Below are 24199 nucleotides of genomic sequence, written 5' to 3'. Positions count from 1 at the left end.
TAGATCAGGCAAAAGTGGAAAGGTGGAGTTGTCGGAAATCGACCGTACCGATGGAAACAAATGGGTGACCATAAATTAGAAAAGCCCTTATGAAATATTGCAAAATGATAGTTCTATGGATATGTTTTGAGACAAATTAACTCGTAATTATGTAACTAAGTTTAGACAAATACTATCTTGATTCTAAATTTGTTGTAAGTTTAGCTTTTCTAGGTACATAGTTTTTTGTTATCACGGGCGGATCTAGCGTGGTGTGTTGGGGGGGGGGAGGTGGGCTCCAGCCTCCCTACAACCTGGAAACTCCATTGGATCATGAGGTGGAGGAGGTGGTGGACGAGAAGAAAGGAAGAGTAAGAAGAAAGAGAGGAAAAATGATGAATGTAGAGGAGGAGGAAGAGAAGAGCCCCCTAGCACCCAAGGCTGCATCGGCCACTATTTGGTATGTACCAAATATACACTATGTTAAATATATAATGAAATAATATATTTTTAGACAAATCAAAACAATCTGCAATTTGGAACGGATGGAGTAGACCACACACGTAAGCTGCTAGATAGATTTTAGTTTTTTGTGTTATGACTACGCTCTATATTACAAATTCAGTAGTAATCTGAGTATTTGTTCAAAAAATTATTTCACTAATAACATCGAGAGCCATATGAGAACATGCTGTGTATTTGAGTTCAACTTGAGTGCCCAAGAGGGTGTTATTACACTAGGATAAGATTATAAAAGTTAGTCTAAGTGACTTTTGAGTTGATCAACCCCTCACTTTGTGTGCATGGAGACCATGCCAAAAGAAAACATCCAATTTTACCCCCACAGACTCGTTGTCCTATTTTCTCCAAAGCATACTTAGTACTTTCATAAATATATGTCCATCTATGTTTACCTAAAATTAAATTTTCTAATTTTAACTTCACATCTATTGTGGATCCCATATGTTGGTGGATCCTTTGGGGCCCACTACCGTGGCACCCACTTGTCAGTGGATCCTCGTTGGGGTCTACCTACTAGTGAGTCCCGTGAATAGCTAAGTGTGGGACCTATGAGCGGTATCAGGATCCCTAGAATTGCTCGAAAACTTGGAGCTTTGTATATTGGTACTGATTACTTGTAGTCATGCTAAATCCCACACCCTTGCATATATTTTCAGCATCTTAATTCATAAAATCACCACTTCAGACCGAGGGGGTGGGGGGCATCCCGTAGCAACACCCGGCCTACGTCTGCCCCTACGCATTCACCAATCATCCTGAATACTCATGCTTACAAAATTCGAGGATTATGGAGTGTTGAACCCATCCAAAACCATAATATTTGATCCTAACTTATCATTGCCATTTTTGGAGAAGAAGCCATGGCTAGTAGTACGTAGGAAGTAATCTTCCAGGGAATCCCTAATGTAGCCTTTAATAATTAATAGTGTTCTGGTCAATTGCTCTGGTGTGAAAATGGATATTACAGGAGTAATAAAATGCCATTATTACCGCATAAAAGTATTTTAAAATGGTTCCACTGAAGTTTGATCTGGAGTTTAGGCCGGAAGCCCGGTTTTGCTCTCTTTTGTATAATTGTATGTCACTCTTGTATGCCCCAAGAGGCAAGAGGGTGCCACAACTTGAAAGGTGCAAATGGCCCAATATCACTAGTAACATTGTCATGGGTTGGCAAGGTTAATAGTACCAGATAACTCGTATAGCTTGGCCTATCAATTGGGCATTGCGCATGGAAAAAATAGATATCTAAAATTCACAACAGGGACTTGGGTTGCGTGAGTATCTACACCTACTTGAGCCATTCCTTGCAGCCTGACAGAGGCCTGTGCTGAGCAAGCGAGATAAGCTTTGGCTTGCTTTGCCGTTCCAACTCCCAACCAACTCCTGTAAAGTGAGCACTTGAAGTCGACATTTGCCCAACTATCCTACTACATTCCTGAAGAGGTTCCTTGCAAAAGCAGCAGGCAAAATGGACCGGAACATCAGACCTCACGTGTAGTGGTATTGAAGACATCTAATTCACAGGTACTTTTGCATCTTAATTAAACTGGAGACAAACGGAATATGGAGATATTTACACAGAGGATCGAGCAGATGGAGGAACGAACCCAAAAAAAAAAAGCTAAGAACTCAGCTTCTGCAACCGAAGCAAGATGGAAACAGACTGGCGGTCGATCTCCCTCTTATTGCCTTCACAAAGGGGAGCTCGCCCTTCTCTCCTCCGGAGCCACGCCAAGTCGATCGACGCCACTACACAGCACAGCCCCCCGCTCCGGCGTCGATCGGTGGCGACATGTACATGCTTGCTCGCCGCGCCGACGGTCGCACGAACTTGCTTGCCACAGAAGAGGCGCGCGAGCGAGCGGCTAGTCGAGGCAGTTTCCGCAGATGCCGTAGCCGCCGCTGCAGCCGGGCCCCGTGCCGTCGCAGATCCCCGCGGCGCCCACGAACACGGGGCTGCCGCGGCTGCCCCGGCCGCGCCGCCTCCTCCCGCCGCCGTCGTCCTCCCCGCCGACCCAGGAGAAGATGATCCACGACACCACGGACAGCCACAGGATGACCGCGCAGTAGAGCGCCTCCCCGCCGAGCCCGCCCTCCGCCGTGCCCACGAACTGGTCCGCCGCGCCCATCTCTCTCTCCGGCTCTGCCCCCCAGCCGCACCCCCTCACTCACTAGCTACGACTCTACGAGGAGTGTCGATGAGGCGATCGATCCCTGTCCGGCCGGTGTGAAGCGTTGCGGCGGGGCATGGGCGCCGCCTTTATAGCCCGGCGGTGCCGTGGTCAGGACGGGGGTGACGCGAGCGAGCGAGGCAGGAGTCGATGAGACGCCCACGTCGGCGCGGCGCCGCCACGGCGGGAAAAACGGTGCCGTCACGGGCGGAAACGTGCGCGCGTGGCCCGGGGCCCCTCTGCTTTGCTTAGCGCGGAGGAGTTGGCTCGGCAGCACTGGGCAGGGTCGGTCGGTTGGCCGGCCACCTCTGGACTGTGGGCGGGCGGGCGGGCTTGGAAGCGGTCATCCTCCGGCGGCGCCCCGTGGCGTATCCTACTGGACCCGATCGTAACTCGGCGAAGGGATTTCCGGTGGTGGTGGTACGCACAAGTTGGCCGAGTCAAGTCCTGGAGTTTCTTTTTTTTTTTGTTCTTGGGATTGAGTATACGGCGACGTTGACGCGAGGAACAGCAAGCGGTTGAGCGACTGAATTAATCTAAGCTAAGCTAAGCTAAGCGATGGATCGTGATTGCTTCCGTGCGGTGGCCGGGAGAAATTCGTGATGGCGACAGGGGAGTGCGGGTTGCTTACGAACTAAGAAACGATCGATCGAGGTCATGCACTGCCGAGTGCCGATAGAGTAGCGGTCGCGGCAGGGAAGGTTTATCTGACGAGGCAGGGCAGCTGCCGGTCCGAGGAAACCTGGCGCGGAGCGAGAGCAACCGGCAACCATGTCTGTTTGCGTCAGGCATAACTCCATTCTATTTTCTCCATTGTTTATTTATTCAAAATAAAAGAAATTCTCCCTTGTTTGCCTGTCGCACCTACCTTGACCTGCCGCAGGGCCTTCGCTCTGCAACATGCGGTAAGCATGGCAAAAGTGGAAAGAACACCCAACTCGAAGAACTGGTTGCAGGCATGAAGTGTGAACTGGCGTAGGATTGGGGACGGAAGGAATTGACCGTAGTAGAGGGCGTGTTTAGTTTTCTTCCAATCGATCAAAATACAAAACAAATCTACTATTTTATTATTTTTATTTTTCTTCCTCGTTATCCTACTTTTCCAACATCGACATATTATTCTTCTCTCATCTCCATGGCATTTGAGGACGCCCTAACTGGCCTGCCGAGCCTAGAGCAACCCTACGCGCGCTTACCCCGACAGGTCCCTCCCGAGTGAGCGTTCGTCGGATCGTCGCCGTTCTACACGGCGACCGGTCTGACCGGTCCCTCTGACCGGTCTGACCGCTCCACGCAGGAGGCGCTGTAAGGAGCTCCTCCTCGCACCGCGTGATTTAGTGCGTTCGTGTGTTGACCAGAAAAGACGTCTAACACTTAACCCGTCGGGCTCATCGGCCCGACTTGGCAAAATGATCTTCGGCCGTTCGGCTGAGCTGAAAAAAGTTGGTTGAGCTGGGAATTTCACCAGCTTGTACTCCGAACGGGCTACTTGTTCTCGTGGCGTGAGGACTCTTGCTGTTCCATGCAGCCCGTGCCCAGGGGCGTGCGGCCCGTGCGGCTGCACAGGGGCTTTTTTTTTTTTGGCTCCAGAATTTGTAGCAGCCCATTAACTCCCTTCATCCTTTCTATTTGGCCGGCCCTAATGCAAATGGTAAAACGGACGCATGCCACGCCCATGTCCTGCACAAAACAAAAAGGCCCGCAACATTAAGGAGTCCTGACGCCCGCCGCCCGCCAATTTAGTTGTCGTGCCGTCTTCCTCTAATCCTGTGCCGATTCATCTTCAGTTCTTGTTTTTCACGAGTCACGACACCAAAAGCCGAACTATCGAGGCAGATGCCAGACGGCAGGGCAGGCAACACCGTGTCACCACCGAGGCCATGATCGCGAGTTCGCGACGGCGACGTGGTGCAGCAGCCGGCTGGCGGTCCTAGGGCAGGCGGAGAATTCAGCAACGACAGGTCGGCAATTTCAACTCTTCACGCAATTGACTGGTTTAAGGAGAAGGTAAATAGATATTTCTTTTAATTCTCCAACTGTATTGATATATATATATATAATTGTATCTTTTGAATCTTTAATGGATTAATTATAATTTTATTTTTTCATTTTTATGTTAGAAAATGATTGATTGAAGCCATATTTTTTACAAATCGATTTAGAAAATATGATTTTGGCCGCCAAAAATATAAAAATAGTTAGTTTAGTAAGCATCACTTCAGAATTTCGCACAGGACTCCCATTTATGCCGGCACGGCCCTGTTCCATGGTAGGGCCTCTAGCGTCGTAGCGTCGCAATTAGGGGTGGTAAAGGGCCCAACATTTTGAACTAGAAAATCTAAGGATCGGGCCCTAAAAGGACCGGGCTCTAAACATATGTATTTTTGAACTAAAAATTTTAAGAGCTTTATTGGGCTGTGAAGAAGCCATTAGGGCCATGGCCCATTACCACCCCTAGTCGCAATACACGAGAGCATGCCTATCCACTCTACTAGCAGCCACCTCCTCCGCCGCCGCCACCTCCGCCGCCGCAGCCACCTCCACCGTGGCCGGCACTGCACCCGCAGGCCGCAGCTGCAGCACCGCCCCACGTACGCGGCCGTGTACATGCTCGTGGTGTCGGACACCGTCCGTGACGACCTCGCCGCACCACCGCGGCTGGACGGCTTCGCCTTCGTGGCCGCAGCGGGCTTCTTCTTGGCGGGGCAGTCGTCGCCGTGGGAGCTGTGGCCGCAGATGAAGACTGCGAACGAGACGACCCAGAGGGAGACCACGACCATGCAGAGCCCAAAGAGCCACGACGACGACCCCAGGGCAGCGGACGCCGCCGCGCCGGCGCCGGCGCTGGGAGCAAGGATCCTCCCCATGGAATCTAGTCTAGAGGACGGGACGAACTGAGCACGTTACGCAGATTGAGACTGCGACGGCGAGTTGGATGCAATGCAAAACTCTGTATCTGTCATCGACCGGCCACATATATAGCTACGACCTACGGGAGGTTCACCGTCCCGAACTTATCGGATCTAATCATTGCTTTTGTTTTTCTGGGATAAGTCCTAGTTATCGAGTTAATAATCACTCTGTTCGCTGGGCTGGAACTGGAGCTGGTGATTGGAGCGGTGTGAGAGAAAAATACTGTTGGCTGGCTGGAGCTGAAGCTGGTGGCTGGAGTGGTGTGAGAGAAAAATACTGTTGGGCTGGAGCTGGAGCTGGCTGCTGAACGGAGTGAACGTCGTTCTCTTCGGTACTTATCCAGAACGGTTCCTTGCTTCCCAATGGTCAAGTTGCAGCTCCTAATAACAGACTGATCATGCAGCATGCAGATCTGATGTAACCCCAAACAAATACTCCCTCTGTTCACTTCAAATGAGCGTCCATGAAGCCTTCGGTATTGGCCAAGACCCATGAGTAGCTCTGCGTGCATGCGTAGTTGCGCTTATGAAACAAACTAGAGTTATAGATTTTACCAAAATTCGGTAGCACTCAGCAAAACCAAATCCTCAGCAAAAATTGCTCAGCGATCTGTAGCAAGTTAGTTTTGGCACAGAGCTAAATTGAGCAACCCCTTGTCAGAACTCAAAACATCTCACTAAAAAAGAACTGTCTTTATTGAAGTATTCCTGCAGTGGAGTTGCTGAATGCTGATAGAGCTGTAGCTCCGACGGCTGCAGGCCGCACCGTCGCCGCCATGTGCTTGGCGTGAGTGCGTGACCTCTCAACCTCACACAGCGAGTGCCGCACCGATCCCCTCCAGCACCGAGCAGCAAACCATGCTGACGCGCACCTGCAGCCCGACCAGCGAGTGGCGGATGTCGTCCACGCAACTCCCCGACGCCAGGATGGACTTCCAGCAGGCCACCGCCGCCGTCGGCGGCACGACGGGCGCTTCCTTCCTTGGGGTCGTCATCGCCGTCGTCGAAACTAGGCAGCTTCTGCAGCCGCCGGTGCGGTGCCGGCGCCGCGGTCGCCACGTGCGCTGCCGCGGCGCTGAGGACGGCGAGGGCGAGGCACAACGAGAGGGGAGCTTTGTTGGCGCTGGCCATTATGTCCTGGTTCGAAGCCAGTAAGCCACGTCTGCCTCTGGGCTCTGGCACTGTGTTCTGCAGTGTGAGCTTGGGAGAGGGTTGATGCTTCAGTATTTGCAGCTTGGGAGGGAAAGAAGGGTTACGAATGGATTCACCGGGAAGTCTCGAAACGGGCGGGTGTCATTATGCTATTGTGAATCTGAAATACTTTTGACTGAAGTGTGTGTAAATGTTATGTTGTTTATTCAACTGCATGGGCTTTTCTCAGTTACTGCAAAAATTACAATGCTGCATTGATGTTGATGTATGCATTCACATATAAACTTAATGACAGACAAACAAATTCATGAAGGAAACTGGTTTGGAACTGCTGCTAGAACACTAGTTCCCTTGGGTCATTGTTGATACAAGGTGTGACGTTGCAAGACATTGGAGGACCTTTGCATCATACAGATCACACGGTGGATGCATCAGATTGTAAGTAGTGAAAAAGGGGTGCAAACTATATTACAACGTGGCTCCTTGCCACGAAGTATTTTTGAAAGAGTCTTACAAAGGTTCCACTCACACAATCAATAATTAGCTACCATATTAGCATTTATAAGTACAAAAATGTAATATGTCTGTGGCTCCTAAATCATTTGTATGATCTAAGCCTACCACTAACCTGCCTGCTTGCATGCATCTTTACATCAGGAAAGATATCAGTTAAAGAATTAGTGCTCTAGGCAACTTAAAATACCCAGAGCACAATGAATTGATCTAAGAAATAATTAGAAGAAAAGAAAAATCATACAGCACTATTTGCTCTTCAGGGATTTACATTGCACCCTCGTAGAAACACTTGGTTGAAATCGACATGTGTGGACCAGTATTTGCGGTATTTGGGCAATCCAATCTCGAGCCAGGGTTTCAGATTTCCATTGTAGTGGATGACAGCTGCCCGCCTGATATCCCTTTCGTTGACATTTGGATTGTACCCAAGTCCCAACTGATGCCAGGAACGATCAAGAGGGAAAGTACGGTTCCAGAATGTTACAAGGCCAGCAGGGAGGGTACCTAGCTTCCACAATAGCCTGTTTTCATTCTGCAGAAAGAGAGTCGTGAGTGAAACATACAACATAAGATGGCATATTTCACTGATGAATGACAAAACCCTACAGGAGTGTACTTGTGTATCAAATCTAGAAAAATACTAAGATACAGTCTGCCAAATTTTTTACGTTAAAAAAAGTCTGCAAAATTTTCCTTTGTGAAGTGCCAGACAGCAAATTCATAACATGCATTAGGTCATTAATTAACAATTTTAGCTCAAGCACTTTAGTGCATATTTTAGAATAGCATGGGAACCAGAAGCATAATTTCAATACTCACCAGCTTCTGCCAGGTATGGTAGACCTCAGTGATATTTTGCTTTCTCCACTCAGACAAATCAAATATGTTCATGCCATATGCCCAACCACATGCGTGCGGATCAAAATTTTTGGCAATAAGAGGATTTGAGAAGTTGAGGTACTTATCAAACCTATGGAATGTCTCTCTACAGGTCTCAACAGCACCATTAACCTTGCCTTTGAGATCTACCAACCAAAGTGCAGTTAGGTCCCGCTGCACTACAGTATCATCATCTAGAAATAACACCTTGTTAAGCTTTGGGAAGATCTCAGGGAGATAAAACCTCAGATGGTTGAGAATCGACAAGTATTTGGGGTTCCGAAACTTGGGATTTTCGTCAGGCCTAGCATGCCCACTTTTGAAGTAGTAATCAATCATAAACTGGGATTCCAGCTGCTTCAGAACTGGACTGTAGCTTGAATTTAGCCATGTAAACTCTTCAATGTTCTGAACCTGAATAGCAGCTTTACCCAACGGATTAGCCAGGAACCACATTTTCATTGCAGCATAGTTAAGCCTATCTGTCACAATGTGGAATACATGATCTTCTGGTTTCTGCATCAAATAGCACAGAAAGATTAGGTGGTGAAAATGGTTAAATCGACTAGAATATTGCACATATAAGAAGATGATTATTGATTCACAGTAATTAATCAGCCACTTTTTTGGCAACTCAATATCATTCAGAGGCCAAGTGGTATACCTTAGCATGAACAAGAGTTGAGTTAACAACAACCGCAGCAGCCAATACATTGTCTGAAAACAAGGCATAGTGGTAGAGTTTGGGGTCTTCCAGCTTCTCCACATATGGAAAATCCTTATTCTTTGAGTTGGTGAAATAATACTCATTTGTAAGCCTCAGTGTAAGGCAATAGAGACCCTTGGGTAGAGATTTTGCTGCTACTTGTGCTAGATAGTTGGCCTGTCTTTTGTTTGATTCGAGTTGCTGCTCCGTTGAGTGGAGGACTGTGTGAAGCCTGTTCACAGCACCTGAGCAACTATCATGAATTTTCTTGACCTTCACCAGTGTCTGCTCCATTGCTCTAATTTTGCTGTGGACACTGTTGAGACAACAGAAAATAAAGTCAAAAGTGTTCAGTTACAATTAAAAACTGAAACAGCAATCATACACCATCACTAGGAAAGTCAGTTAAAAATCTTAGTAAAGTAGAAGAGAATGTACTTCTGAGGTAGCTGCCGATCACTGGTCGCGTCACCTAGTGCACGTTGTATATCTCTCATCCGTGCACGGAGCTCCCTTGCAAATCCATGATTGCCTCTAGAAGCAAAAAACCCAAGATATGTCTTTGCTCTTGTCAACTGGTCCTTGATGATGTGAACTGTAGCATCTGGTGATGTTGTGGATTGACCAGTACGTCTGTTTGTTGTGTGACGAGCAGAACTACTGTTACTCACCCTTGTTTGATTGTCCCTGGAGGTAGTAGCATCTCTAGTCTGAAGACAATTAGAGCTTTAACATTAGATCAAGAGAAAAAACCTGACTATAAAATGGTGACTGGACTAACAAACAAAACCATGATTGTGAATGATTACATTAGCTAAAGCCAACAGCTAGCACCAGATAATACGATGCTCATTCATACTCCTTCCATCCACTTTTGATAGCTATATTTCACCTTCACACAATGACCAAGAAAAATAATATTACTTATCATATAATAAATGCAACACAGACTTTTTTATTGGCCCTCCAATGTTTTAACTAGGAACTCCTCGTTACTAGTGCTATTTATTGACATAACCTATGATAATTGCAAATATATCTATCATTTTTGAACATTTGAGTTTTTGAAATATAGCTATCAAAAGTGGATGAAGGAAGTACAAATAACACTAAGAAGAGCTTTCAAACAAAGTGACAAATCAGCAATCCACAGACAACATTTTAACTACGATGCCTTTGAATGAAGTTTCTAGGCTCTTGCTAACTTTTAAATGAACAGACGCAATAAAAGTAAGAGATACTTTCAAGGAAACATAGAGAAACAAATTGATCTTCCGAATAAACCTATTACCTGACTAGAAGATGAATTCAGGCTTCCAGTACTGTGCATTCCAGAAATGATGTTCTCCCCTCCGTCATCTGACCCATCCTTGTGCTCTGCATCAAATGAATGCGGCAACTTTATCCCAACATCTTTTCCATTCCGCACTACAGCATCATTGCCATCCCCCGGTTCACCAAATCTACCTGCACTTCCCTCACTCCCAACAACTTCCCTTATCACGCCACCCTGTCCCAACCCTGCGTTACCATCCCCCTCAACAACCGGGGCATCTTCGTCATCCACATTCCGTGACTCGGGCTCCTCCCTCAGCACACTTGCATCAGACTTTCCGGACGCGCGGCTCCTACTCGCTGCCTCAACTGCTTGCAAATGATCGGTTGCAGATAGCACACGGTTTTTGTGCTCCCCAGGCCTCTCAATCGTCAAATCTACGAAATGCACCAAAATCAGTGATTTGGGGGGTTGAGTGCTGGCGTCGCAGTAGCGAACAGAACATCTGTCCGACCGGTACGAACGGAAACCATCGATCTCCGTACCCATTACACGATCCAAGACAGCCAGAATGCGAAAAATTTGCTTCAGGACTCGCGAGATGGGGTCCAACCGAGCAGGAAATGGGGGACAGAAGACAGGAACTGACCTCTGGCCAGGGACGTCCCGGACGCAGCTATCTGCGGCCACACCAGATTGGGCGCGTCCTCCCGATCGAACGCGCCGCTCGCCGCTGCGGAAACAAAAACAAAACACAAATCCGCAACCATCAAGCACAGCATTGCCGAAACCATACGCGGAGAGAGAGAGAGAGAGGAGTCAGGGAATGGGAGCGCACCGGTGGAGTCCGGGAGGTGCGCGACCGAGACGGGGGAGCCCCCGTAGAGCACGAGCGGCGCGAGCACCGACGCGAGGAGGAGGAGGAGCACCGCGCCCCGGCACCGCCGCCGGCCCCGCAGCACGGCCATTCGCCGCCAGCGCCGGCGAGCCTACCGCCGCCACGCGCCGCCGCCGGTGGAGGTGGGGGTGGGGGCGGAGGGACGGAAGGGAGGGGGCGGTCGCTTTCCGGTGGGGGCAGGCGCTTTTTTTTTTCTGGGTCCCCCGAGGGTTTGGGCGTCGACTTGCGCGCACCGGTGGTGGGGTGGCGAGGGGGGTAACGTGCGGGCGGTGCCGCCAGGCGCGTGACACCCATGCGACGCGAGATGGCGCGCGCGTGAGCGTGAGCGTGACGGCCGCGTCGTCGGTTTGCCGGGCCTCACTTTGTGTTGTGCTTTGTCCAACCCAATCCACGGCGAAACGCAGCAAACTCGCCAAGAATTTTACTGGTTTGGAGAATTTGATTTGAAGTACGGATTAGAAACGAAATTTATTTGAATCAATTCTGCTGCCGCAGGATCTCGTGCCGGCCTCGGCACAGCAGCGACCCACCGACCTCCTATTTAGCCTCTTGAGCCAGCGTCGCGCTGCGGTTTCCGCAACGAGCGATCTAGTAGGCGCGTGGTTGGCCGGTTCTGGTTGCCCGGCTCTCCTCGCGCGCTGCCGGTGCCAGCACACGAGCGCGGCATGAGCGACGCCGAGCTGGAGCCGCGAGGGCGTGGTCCTCGCCGCCGCGTGTGGTGCTACCGCGATAGCGCGCGCGTGTGGCGTGGTGTGGGTGGGTGAGGGTGAGCAGGAATGCAGGACGCGAGCCGCAGCCTAGGGATATTTGCGTGACGCCACGCCGCACGCGATCTACTTGACGTCCAAAGCAAGTATCGTACTGGTGCCTTTTTGTTTTTTTTAAAAAAAACGTACTAGTGCCTTTTCAGTCTAGCTGTCTTTGAGCGGCAATTTCGGTTCATGGTGTCTTGATTCTTAAGCAAACACCTGATGATAGCATTGTTTTTTTTCGAGCGGAATTCATTCGGGTTTTGACTGGAAAATGAGGAGAGGGTCGCCTCGCCAGCACATGGTTTTTGGCCATCGTTTATTCTCTGCGTGAACACGCGCGTTGACTCGTTGAGCAAACCACATGACCAGATGGTTGAAACGAACGTTGGCTGGCTTGCTTGTTAAACGTTGAAACGAAAATGCATCTTTTTAGGGAGATATGCTCACATCTGTCATCACATTAGAACTCTAAAGTTGGAAAGTGGCTTTCAAAAGAGTAGCTGGCGACTCTCAGTATAGAGATCGGGTTAATTCTTTATCTAAAAAAACTGGCGACTCTTAAATTTAGCTTTTAATATAGATTGCAAAGTGAACTGGTACCATGGTTTAAAAAATAGAAATACGCAACACTTCTTATTACTATTTTAGAAAAAAGGGATATGGACAAACTTTATTTTGTCTGGCACCCTATTTGGTTTGAGGGACTTTTCTATAAGTCCTCGGGATTTATAGGACTTTTGAACCAAACAGGAGGAACTTTTCATGGGTTTTTTTTGGGGCTAGAGACTTTTGCTAGAGAAGACCCTCTTGAGGAGCTTTTTGTGACTTTTAGCCTACATGAGGCCTGCAATTCCACCCCTACCTATGGTCTCCACCTCTTGGATGCATGCATATTAGGGGTAACATGGTACTTTGTGCACTCATTTAATGACATCTAGTCCCTTTTAGTCTTTGGAACCAAACAAGTAGGGACTAAAGTTTTTAGTTATTTTACATAATGAATTTACAAGCAGATGAGTTTGCAACGGTAGACCTATCTCCTGAAAAGAGTTCAGTAAACAAGGGAGTCCAAGAACTAAAATTAGTCTAGGGACTTTTAGAAACCAAACACCACCTCAAGAGAGGTTCGCGAGCATGGTGCCCATTTATCCTCTATGTGAACATATTGGCATGTTGGCTCGTGGAACAAACCATATGTTTGGATAACAAAAGGATCTAGTTGGCTTACCTGCTTACTCAATGTTTAAGAGGGACATGTTCACATATATGCTATGGCATTCACTAGGAATAACACATGAGAAATGTCTACATATTTTATAGCTTTTAAATAATATCTTTTTGTCCAGCTTTTGCAGTGTGAACTTTAGCAGGGTTACTAGGAAATGTGCAAGTTGCATTTCTGTTCCACTCAACTTCTTACCCCTCCAAAGAACAACTAGAAGAAATCGGCTAGCAAAAGATATTTGCCAAATGATCCTATTGGATTCGCTTGAGGATTCACGATTTAGATCTAGAAATTAGTTCATCATCTTTTAAAGTTTTTATTATGATAGAGTAAAGACATGGGAAAGGGTTTCATGTGAGGCTTGCTAGCTAACCATCATGTTATAAGTGGATATGGATGGAACACTGGGCAGGGCGCAACTAAGAAGTCTTATTAGAAACAAAGTAAAAGAAATAAGGGAAGAGATAGTATCGAGAAAAAAATTGCAAGTATGTTTCGATCGCTAGTGATTGGTGAGGTGGGTTGAAGGCAGAGCATGAGGTTGGGGCAGAAGCCATGCTTGAAGACAGAAGGGTTGAGGATTAGGATTGTGGTTTTGTGAGGCTTATTCGAAAGTGTTGAACTAAAATCTGGATAAGCAAAAATTAAAATGCTTCTTTTTTTTATCAAAAAACAGGTTTAAAATGATAACTATACAAGGAGCAGAAGGGATATTGGCAAGCGAAGAATCACCAATAATATGGCCATGGTTTTGTACACGTTCCTGATCGTTCTTGAGAATCCTAATCATCACCACCCCGCGGTCCCCACACCGGTGCCTCGCTCCACGTCAGCGTCACTCGGCTGATGATGGGGCGCCGCGGTGCAATCAATGCCACGCGGGCCTCATCCCCGGCGCGTGCGCGGGTGGGGGCGGGTCCTCGGCGTCCGTCCGTCCGTCCACCCCAACTCACGCGGCCGACGAGGCCGGCCCGCGGCGCGACATGAGCGCGGAGCGCCAGACCGGGTCCACCTCGCCGTCGGCGGCCGCGGCGAGCCAGGCGTCGACGCCCTCGAGGAGCGCGCGCTTGCTGGGCGGCGGCGACACGAGGCGGTCCCCCGGCACGCCGATGGCCGCGGCGCCGCCGTCCACGAGGGAGCGGAAGAAGACGTCCCGCAGCTCCCACCCCGCGCCGCCGGCGCCCGCGCCCGCGCCCGCGCCCGTGGCGGGGGACACGCCGAGCCCGCCGCGGCACTTCTGCCACGGGAACTGGAACACCCCCGGCGGCCGCCGCGACGCCTCCCAGGCGTCGTCCGCCCCCGCCGCCTCCTCGAACGGGAAGTCCGCCGGCGCCGCGCCGCCCTGCTCGTCCTCCTCCCTGGCGCGCTTCGCCTTGCGCTCCGGCCGCCGATCCATGCGCGCACTGCACCGCATCAGAAATCCAAGATTCAGAGAGAGAGAGAGAGTGCGTGCATGCGGGTCACGTACGATCGACTTCCGCCTCTCGGCTTAATTTCAAGATCAGCCATGCTTTTTTTTTTCTGGGATGGGATGCATGCTGCATGCAGGAGGAACGAACCAGCTACAAGCTAGAACAAGAACCCTGTGCCATGAACGGACTACGTACCTGAAGTCCTGAACCCGAGACGGGAGGGCAGAGGAGAGGAACGGAGCTTGTTGAGAGGGAGAGAGAGGGTGTCGTTGCGGCCTTGCGGGTACGAGGATCGGTGCCGGGCTGGTCTCTCGACCTCGGCGCGGGGGCCTAGCTAAGAGCGCAGGGTTTCGCAAAAAAAAAAAGGGCAGGCGTGGACGGGCGATGGAGCGTTTTGCACGCACGCCACGCGCCACGGCAAGGCAAGGCAAGGCTCGCGCGCGGCTGTCCGGCCTATATATATTAACCGAACCGAACCGACCCAACCTGAGACCTGGAGACCATGCCGATCTCACTCGCTCGCGCACAAGCACTGAGCGCGTGTACCCGTCGAACATTGCTGGGCAGTTGGCGTGCGCGCGGCTGCGCTGCCACGGCCGACTCTAGCGCGCCCGCCCGTGCCTCGCCACACAAGGGAGGGGCGACCGGCGACGCCGCGACGGCGAGGCTTGCACGCGCGTAGGTGCCGCGACCCGGGGCCCGGGCCCGGGAGGAGATCGCGCGCGTGCCCCGAAAGGGCGTCAGCAAAACAGGGCGCGCAACCCGCAAAAGCGGCCAGGCAGTGGCAGCAGCTCCCGACGAGACGCGGCGGGGCTGAGGCCGGCACGCATCACATTCGCGTGCGCGCGGGTCTTCCGCCGCCGCTCGCCCTCTCTTCCTTTCTGGCCTCCACGCTCCACGCCATCCATCTCCGCAGGCTTCCAGCGCAGCGCAACTCAACGGCCGGCAGCGCCGGCCTTATCAGAACCGGTCCGGTACTCCACTCCGATCCCATTCAGTGACCGGCCGATCTGTTGCGATGGGATCCAGCACGATCCCTCTGGTCGACCTGTACCGAGCCAAGCTGTGCAAGAGCACCCGCCTCACGCAGAAAGGGCACTGCCGGTACCTGGCGTCGCTTGGTCGTAGGACGCAACTTCAGAGTGCACGCCACCCCCGCGCGCACCTGCGCTTGGCGAAAGGATGCCCGATCTGAGGAGGTACCAGCCAGCGGTGTGCGTTCCGCCGCGGCGATGAGCTGAGCGGACAATTCAGCCATTTCAGCACGACTATCTTCCTCAGATCTGATCATACAACAAACAAAGGGGAAAGAAACACGGAAATTTGTCCCGATGGCAACTTGAAGTCTCAAGAAAGCACTCAGGTTTTTCTTCTTGAACTAAGACTTCAGAGTACACAGCCGCACGTATCATGCAGAATCAACATGCAAAGATCATGAGACAGTGCAGGTGTGCGACGCCCAGCTCCTACAACACACGGACCAGATATGTATCTTCTTTCTGTCCCTAATCTTCAAGTTTCATCTGCAGCGGTCACAAAATTCTCTGCTGCTACAATCATCGAAGGAGCTTCTTTCGTTTCTCAGAGGGGACTCATCGATTGGCCTTGCTCGTGTCATCCATTGGATCAAAACAGAACGGGCTGCGACTGATTGAAGTGTTATGTCCCTGGTGTGAAAATGTCGATTTTCTGATACATTAGCCTGCCATGTGGCAACTCAGCTTGGTAGATTTTACCCAAATAGGCCGCAGCCCCTATAAAAAGGCATGTATATTTCTCCCACATAATCTGAAATGCAAAAAAAAACGCAGCATTCTTGGCTGATATATATCAACACAGCAATTCGCAAGTAGCAAAACAATTTTGTCACTGCTGCAAACACATAATCTTGCAAGCTACCTGGTTTATATCAACACAGCAAGGGTTTATATGAACACAGCAAAATGGATTCTAGGAAAAGGGTACCTGAAAGAAGCTATCCGAAGTGCGTTTTTCAATCCAAGAATCACATTCTGTGTTTTTCGATCCGAGAATCACAGCCCTGAGGCTGCATCGCGACGAATTCCCATGTCCCTTGCAGGAACCCAAATGCCAGTTAGCTGAAAAAAAAAAGACAACATGAATTCATGTCTGCAGGAGTCACTTCCCACACAATCCTCTTAAGGGCTGCAGAGCAGTCTTCCTCAACCAGAAAGAATACATGAGTTCATCATGCCAACTTGCTCGCTATTAATGCATGAACCCATAGCCAACAAGAAAAATGGATGAATGGATAGCCTGTGTCATTCTGAACGCAAATATATATACAAGAGAATCATAATCACCAGTAATCTCCACAGGAACAAGAACCATTGCTGAAATGGTGGAATCTATTAGTGTCCCTCACAATAATCTCTCTCTCAAAAACTTTGGAGACATACTTGAAAGCAGAGTGGCAATCCCGACATATCCTAATGTTCTTCATGATCCGAATCGTTGCCCCTGCAGGCATGTTGATCAATGCAAATGCAAGTGCAATCTTCTCACTATGGTACTGCAACTTTGTCGCCCTCTCTATTTCGTTTATGTGCAGAAGCACATAATCCGTAGTGGGGATATATCCTGCTTTTCTAATCCTCATGTTTATCTCCTCCCACATCCTATATATCTCTGCTGCATTCGGATGGGTATCATCATCTGCCATAAACATGTGCACCGAGTTCTCAATCTCAACCCAACTACATGCAGGCTCCTTCTTTACACCAGTTGCCTTCATCATCTTCCTCACTCTAGCTGCATCATCCCACTTTCCTGTGGAAGCATATATGTTATACAACAGCACAGGTGGACCAGTATCATCTGGGTCAAGTTCAAAGACATGATCAGCAGCAAATTGCCCTATTATAGCGTTCTTATGCATTCTGCATGCCCCAAGCAAGGCTCCCCAAACAGCAGCTGTTGGTTTCATGGGCATTTTAAAGACAAAGACCAGAGCTTCATTCAGTAAACCAGCTCGACCAAGGAGATCAACGAAACTAACATAATGATCGATCTCAGGCTCCACACTGTAGTCCTTCATCATGTCAAAGTAGTGCTTTCCTTCCTTCACCAGGCCTCCATGGCTACAAGCAGTCAAGATTGAAAGGAACGTTATCTGATTAAGCTGAATGCCGCATTTCCTCATCTCCTCAAAATGGGTAACTGCTTCCTTTCCAAGTCCATACTGTGCATATGCAGTGAGCATTGTGTTCCAAGTAACTAGATCCTTCTGATCCACACGGTCAAACACCTTTCTTGCATCAACCATGCTCCCGGACTTTGCATACATGTCAAGCATTGTGTTTCCCACAAATGCAGTCAGTTTTTCTCCAGACTTAATCATATGCGCATGCACCCACTTTCCCTGCTCAAGAGCACCTATACCAGCAAGGGCAGAGAACACGCTTGAGTACGTAAAATGTGACGCCTCAAACCCATTCCTATGCATCCCTGCAAACATCATCAACACGGTTTCCCCTTCACCCTTCCTCGCAAACCCAGCAATCAGCGCGCTCCAAGACACCGCGTTCTTCGAGTCCAGCCGGTCAAACACCGCAACTGCCATGTCCATCTGCCCGCACCGCGCATACATGTCCAGAAGCGCACTCCCCACATAGACATCCTCATCCCAGCTGCACTTGAGGGCAAGCACGTGTATCTGCTCCCCGACCCAACGTTCGCCGCAGGCACCGGCTGCCTTGAGCAGGCTGGCGAATGTGAACCCGTTGGGCTTGGACCCCGACTTGAGCATGCTGGGGAGCAGACCGACAGCCTCCTCCGGCATGTCGTTCTGCGCGTACCCGGCAATGAGAGAGGTCCAGGAGACCACGTCCCGGCACGGCATTCCGTCGAACACGCCGCGCGCGTACGAGACGGCGCCGCGCCTGCAGTAGAGGTGGACGAGCGAGTTGAGGAGGAAGGCGTCGGCCGCGAGGCGGGAGCGGGACAGGTGCGCGTGGACGGCGCGGGCGTCGCCGAGGCTCCTGGACCGCGCGCACGCGGCGATGAGGGACCGGTACAGGCGCGGGGTCGGGGCGAGCTCGCCCGCGTCCAGGGGGTCGAGGGCGCTGAGGCCCGGTGGCGCGGGGATGGCCGCGGTGGCGGTGGCAGCGGAGAGGTGGGCGGCCGAGGTGTAGGGCTTGCTGGTTCGGCCGGGGAGAAGGCGGTGGAAGAGAAGCTCGTGGTGCTTTCTCATGGTTCATGGAGGTGGTGCCGGTGGGAGGCTATTGGTGTTGGGCGCGGACCGGCGGAAGCGAAGATTGAACTGGCTCGGCTCGTTCGTCTTGTGTTGGTGTTGGGACTTGCGGGTGTCTCCCTTAACTTTTTTTTTGTCCGAATTTGCTTTTCCTCCCGAGATAATAAAACTATCCGTTCAGTCTCTTCAGACTCACAAAACTATTCATATAACTTACCTGAGTGGTTTAAGGGTGAGGCGGCAGCGGTTTTGCTCATTTTTTTATTTTTTATTTTGACTATATCTTTGAAAAATCACAGTAATCACAAAAAATTATAAAAGAAAATCTAATTTTGTTAAACTCCACGTAAGTAGATATATGCTTTTTTTTGTATTTGATTTATACCTACAGTTTCTATTGTCCAATTATGATGAAATATTTATGGTGAGCTAATCATTCTATAATTGATCTATAGTACAAATTTTATAATTATTGGATCATTTTTGACTGAGCTATGGATTTACCTATATAAACCTAGATAAATCTAGACCATCTATAGATAAACCTAGATAAATCAATAACTCAGTCATACATGATCTGATAATCATAAATTTTTTACTACATCTCAATTATATAATGATTAGACCACCATAAAAATTTCATCGTAATTGGATGACGGAGACTATAACTATAAATTAATTACAGAAAAATATATATCTAAATCTAGAGCAAAACATTTGTACTAAATTATACTATATAATATGTTCAACGTGTAGATCTGCTTATGTGAAATTCAACAAAATTAGATTGTCCATTTAATGATTTTTTGTGATTTTTAAAGATTTAGTCAAAATAAAAAATAAAAGAAAAGGAAAAACCATTGCCATCTCACCCTCAAACAGCTCAGGAAGGTTATGTGAACGGTTTTGTGAGTATGAGGAGGCTGGACAGATGATTTTGTTGTCCATGGAAGAAAAACATATTCGGCCCAAAGTTGATGGAGGCAAAAATGATTTTTTCTTCCTTTAGAAAAAGATGGGACTGGTTGGGCTTACGTGGTGGGCCGTGTCACGTCCGTGGGCCAAAATAACTGTCCATGATCTTTTTTATTTTTGAAGAAAGCTGTCCATGATTTTTTTTAAGAAAGCTGTCCATGATATTTTTTTTACCGTCCATATGATGCACGCGAGAGAAACGGGCCCGCTCGCCAGCGGCCCGTTCTCTTTCAGCCGAGGAATCGTCGCCCCAAAGCCAGCGTCGGATGCAGAAGCGTCGCCCCCACGGGACGGGACCAACACCACCGAGGTAGTCTATTCATCGCCTTCTACGATTGGAAGGCGTCCAATTGCAGAAGCGAGCGCCGCCCCTGCCGCACCCGCCGCCCTAGCTCCGGCGGCCTCCGCTGCCTCCGCCGCCACCCTCCTCCGCCGCCACGCTAACCGAGCCCGCCACCACGCCGTCTAGCCACTGCCGCGTCGTCTTCTCTTCGCCACCGCCACCGGCACTGCCCACCGGAGGTCCGGCCCCGCCCGGCCGGCGGCGCTCCCGGGCCGCCACCACCCCCGGCCCCCTCCTCTAGGTCCGGTGATCATGGAGCTCCCCGGACCCCGGCAACCCCGAACTCTAAAGATCCGCCGCCTCCACCGCCACCCCGGCTGGCGGCGACCTATCCGCCGGCCGCTCCGCCCACCCACCACCCCTCCTGGCCACCCCTCTCCCTCCCCTAGCTCACCACCGCTGCTCCGCCTCCCCCTGTCGCCCCGTGTCGCGAGGTTGAAGATGAACGGCGCCTCTGCGACGCGTCGCCTCCCAGCCGCTCGCGCGACAAATAGATTTCCCCAACACCACCACCACAACACCGGCCGCCAACCACAACCATTCGGGCTGGACGAGCGCACCCGAATCGATTCCCCTCCACCCGGCCCACCTCCTCATCCGACTCGGCAACCCAGCACCATCAGCCGCGCCCTTTATAATCCGCCGGCGAGAGCGGCCGGGCACGGACGCCCAGACCAGACCGGACGACCCGACCGCTCCCCAGTTCCCGTCCCGAGCGAACCCAAGCCAAAAGGCAAAAGCTTCTCGCCTTTTCGCGTGCGCCCCGGCTGCGGCTCTCCCCCTTCATCCCCGCGCGTGGCGGGAGGAGAGGACCGGAGGAGGAACAGCGCGAGGGCGGGCGGGGAAGATGTGCTGCTGCCCGAGCAAGGCGTGCTGCATCTGCACGCTCATCGTGCTGGTGCTGGTCGCCGTCGGCCTCGTCTTCGGCTTCGGCATCTACACCCGCGGTTTCCACAAGCTCTCCAGCAACATCCACCTCGACGACCGCCACCCCGGCGGCTCCTTCCGCGCCTACGGCCACCTCGCCCCGCCGCCGCCGTACTGAGCGCCCCGCCTCCCCGAGATCTACTCGCTAGGGCTTGCTCGCTCGCCGGGCTTTTTTAGATATTATAGGTCAAAACCTCACTTTACATATAGCGATAAGGGGTCCAACAATTACGTTCAAAAATATGGGGTCTAACAATTAATCTACTCGCCCTCGTGGGCTTCCTACCATACTCCAACCATAGATTGGTAATGTGCCCGTCTATGTAACGACATTCGTAGACCAGGGCCTTTGGATCTTTAGCCCTTGAGCTAATTTAAAAATTAAAGTTTAATCATTGAATTAGTTTTTTAAAATTTAGCCTCTAGAGTTATTTGGATTCATGAGCAAATTTAAAGACTAACGGCCTATTCGGAATGCTGGGCTGGTGGCTAAAACACACTATTCTAGCAACCAGCCAGACAGAAGGGGCAGCGGGCGGTGCTAGTCTTCCAGTTGAGCTGTTGGCGGACAGAGCAGTGTGGACGGCTGGCTGGTCCCATCTCACCTGCTGAACGGCTGGGCTCCAGCCTAGTCAGATTCAGCCCAACCAACTATTTTCAGTCATCTGAACATGGCCTAAAGCATGCATTTCAATCATTGGCTTTACCTCTTGGAGAGCCTAATTTTTTAAGAGGAGGCTAGACCTGATTATCGGTCGGGTCGGGTCGGGTCGGGTCGGGTTACTTCGGGTTTCGGGTTAAAAAATATTGGCCCAAGCTCGGGCCATGACATGGTCGCGTCGGGTCGGGTTCGGGTTGGGTCGGGCCGCAATCTTGTGTGTAATTTTTGGATTGGATTGTATTTTTTTGAGTTTCGGGTCAAATATTTCGGTCTGTAACTGACCCGTCACTTGGTCGGGTCGGGTTTTTCGGGCGGGTTGAATCGGGCTTATCGGGTTGAATGGCCCGTGCTCAGGTGTGGGGGAGGCTAATTCACTTTAGCTCCAAAATAGCTCTACTTGTTTGGATCGGTTGGGGGCTAAAAGGAGCTAAAACAGGAGGGCATAAGTTTTAGCCCCTAAATCCAAACAGACCCCAGTACACATAAACCTGCGCGAGTAGGTATGTTGCACAATTATTTTATGCCCCCGAGATTCTGTTTGGTTTGCCGCGTGCCTTGTTTGCATAGTACCGCCCTGGCCATACCCTCTTTGGCTACGCTACTGTCAATCTGTCATGCAATTGCTCACTGTTTGGTTGCCTAGGCGCATGTAGCATAGCCGAGCGCGGAATCTGTTTGGTTGTCTGGACGCACGAGCAGGGTTAAAAATCCCGACCGGAAACTATCCGGTTTTATCAGTAACCGGTCAGGACCGGTTCTGATTCCGGTCAGTTTCAAATCGGCCTAAATTCAAAATTCAAATTTGAATTTCAAAAAATGAAAAATTTCTAAAAATACTTCAAGTTGCGACGACTCTAATGGTGTCAAATTTTTTCAAATATTCGTTCATTTAGTATACTTTGCGGCCCTATGAAGTTAAAAAAAAAGGAAAAAAAATGAGACGGCCCATTAAGACCTGCTTGGGCCCATCGCGCGGCAGCGTCCACTTAAGGCCCCCAAGTAACCCTCCGCCTGACGCCCCCCACCCAAGACCCGCTCCCACTCCTCTCTCGAGCCTGCTCCGCCGCCAGCACGCGCCAACCGGAGCTCGACCCCGGCCAGCCGCCCGGAGCACGCGGCTAGCCGGGCAGGAGCGCCGGTAAGCCGGGCCGGTAGCGGATCTAGCGGCCCCGACCAGTAAATCGCTCGCGCAGCCCGGTTTACCGGCCCGGAGCGGCGGTTAGCCGCGGCCAGGTATGATTTTTTTCCTCTATGATTTAGAATATTATATGATATGTTTTAGGATTTAGGTGTATGACTTAGGTGTATTTAGAATTTAGGAAAGATTTAGTTGTATTAGATGATTTTTTACACTATGTATTAGGATTTAGGTAGATTTGATTTAGATTTGATTTCATAGGTATACATTGCGCCTACATATGCACACATATTTCTAACTATGAGTACTAATTATGATATATGGTTGATTGCAGGGGAGACTCAGTTCACACATGCTACTCAGGACACCGACCATGGAGCACAGCAATCGCAGAGGAGAACGGTTGGACCGACGGACTACGACACTCCACAGTACTCTTCTTCCTTCTACAGCGATACCTCGCAGTCTTTTCACTATCCCATACCTGACATCAGCATGCAGCCACCGACGATATGGGTTTATGAATGGGAAGACCCCCATTTTTACACTATGTTAGTTCAGGAATGGGAGACAACATCGACGTGGACGGGCCAAACTTGGCAACACTACAAGGCTGAGCTGCTTAGAGTGCGAGGTATCGCTGTAATGTCCACCGCCGAATACCAAACCGCGTCCCAAATGGGGGTCTTCCCATTCCTACGTTAAACTTTTATTGATGTGTATCAGTGTATGGACGATTATGACTATGATATTTGTATACGCGCTTATGACTACGGTATTTGTATGCACGCTTATTACTATTATATTTGTATACATGATTATAAATTATTGTTTTGCTGTGGTCTTTTACATTAATATCTGCATAGCTCATGCCAAAATTTTTATTTATTTCACACTAGAAAACCACTTTACAACCGTCAGTTTTTTTTTGCTAAAATCACCGGTTACCGCTCAAACCGGACCGGTATACCGGTCTAACCGGTCGGCTTACCGATAGGAACCGGTTGAACAGAGGGTTTTGATTTGGATTTTGAATTTGACCGATTTTTACCGGTAACCGGTCAAACCGGTCCGATTTACCGCTATCGGTGGGCGACGGTTTCATTCCACCTGTCGATAAAAAAAAACCATGCGCACGAGTTGTCCTTGCATCACTGCTCTCTCCTCTCATGCAACTCGCGCGTCCCAGACTTTGGGGGTGATTGGTTCCCGCATCAGTCCCCAGCCATGTTCGCGGGATGCAATTTCATCTTGTTTGGTTATTTGTCGGGTAATGGACCTGGCTCTGGCGATGCAAAAAGCGCCCATGAGCCTGGCTCTGGAGAAACGCAAAAATCGATCGTATCTGGCGGGCCTGGCTGCGATGCAGAGGCAAGCTTTGGGACCCGCATGCAGACAAAGCAAAGAAGCTGGACATACTAGTGAAACAGCTAACCAATCAGCTTCTCTCTAGTTGCCTAGATGCGTGGAAACACGAACCAAACAAAAAGCACGGTGCAGCTCACGAGCCTGGCCAGCGCGGGCCTGGATGGCTGGCGTGAG

The 24199-nt window shown here is 50.2% G+C and overlaps 5 protein-coding genes across 5 annotated transcripts; 1 reads left to right on the top strand and 4 right to left on the bottom strand.

The window, feature by feature from the left end:
• Positions 1-1972: 1972 nt before the first annotated feature.
• LOC120661020 lies at positions 1973-2748 on the bottom strand. Its single transcript, XM_039939704.1, has one exon. It carries the CDS (start codon positions 2628-2630, stop codon positions 2367-2369), a length of 264 nt encoding a protein of 87 aa, XP_039795638.1. The 5' UTR covers positions 2631-2748; the 3' UTR covers positions 1973-2366.
• A 4445-nt stretch (positions 2749-7193) lies between these two features.
• On the bottom strand, positions 7194-11098 carry LOC120661019 (probable galacturonosyltransferase 4). The gene is made up of 7 exons (XM_039939703.1): positions 10952-11098; positions 10763-10846; positions 10129-10550; positions 9276-9547; positions 8796-9153; positions 8072-8647; positions 7194-7784 (listed from the first exon to the last, which is right to left on the bottom strand). Exons 1-7 carry the CDS (start codon positions 11079-11081, stop codon positions 7509-7511), a joined length of 2118 nt encoding a protein of 705 aa, XP_039795637.1. The 5' UTR covers positions 11082-11098; the 3' UTR covers positions 7194-7508.
• Positions 11099-13622: 2524 nt separating this feature from the next.
• LOC120658893 lies at positions 13623-14742 on the bottom strand. The gene is made up of 2 exons (XM_039937027.1): positions 14457-14742; positions 13623-14391 (listed from the first exon to the last, which is right to left on the bottom strand). The coding sequence occupies exons 1-2, from the start codon at positions 14495-14497 to the stop codon at positions 13938-13940; spliced, it is 495 nt and encodes a 164-aa protein (XP_039792961.1). The 5' UTR covers positions 14498-14742; the 3' UTR covers positions 13623-13937.
• Positions 14743-15704: 962 nt separating this feature from the next.
• Positions 15705-18687, bottom strand: LOC120661018 (pentatricopeptide repeat-containing protein At3g24000, mitochondrial-like). The gene is made up of 2 exons (XM_039939702.1): positions 16366-18687; positions 15705-16188 (listed from the first exon to the last, which is right to left on the bottom strand). Exon 1 carries the CDS (start codon positions 18611-18613, stop codon positions 16721-16723), a length of 1893 nt encoding a protein of 630 aa, XP_039795636.1. The 5' UTR covers positions 18614-18687; the 3' UTR covers positions 15705-16188; positions 16366-16720.
• Positions 18688-20580: 1893 nt separating this feature from the next.
• Positions 20581-21025, top strand: LOC120658892. Its single transcript, XM_039937026.1, has one exon. It carries the CDS (start codon positions 20779-20781, stop codon positions 20974-20976), a length of 198 nt encoding a protein of 65 aa, XP_039792960.1. The 5' UTR covers positions 20581-20778; the 3' UTR covers positions 20977-21025.
• Positions 21026-24199: the final 3174 nt, after the last annotated feature.

This window comes from Panicum virgatum, chromosome 2N (genome assembly GCF_016808335.1).
Source record: "Panicum virgatum strain AP13 chromosome 2N, P.virgatum_v5, whole genome shotgun sequence".
NCBI lineage: Eukaryota > Viridiplantae > Streptophyta > Magnoliopsida > Poales > Poaceae > Panicum > Panicum virgatum.
Note: the sequence above shows the minus strand (reverse complement) of the source record. Positions and strands in the feature narration are given on the sequence as shown.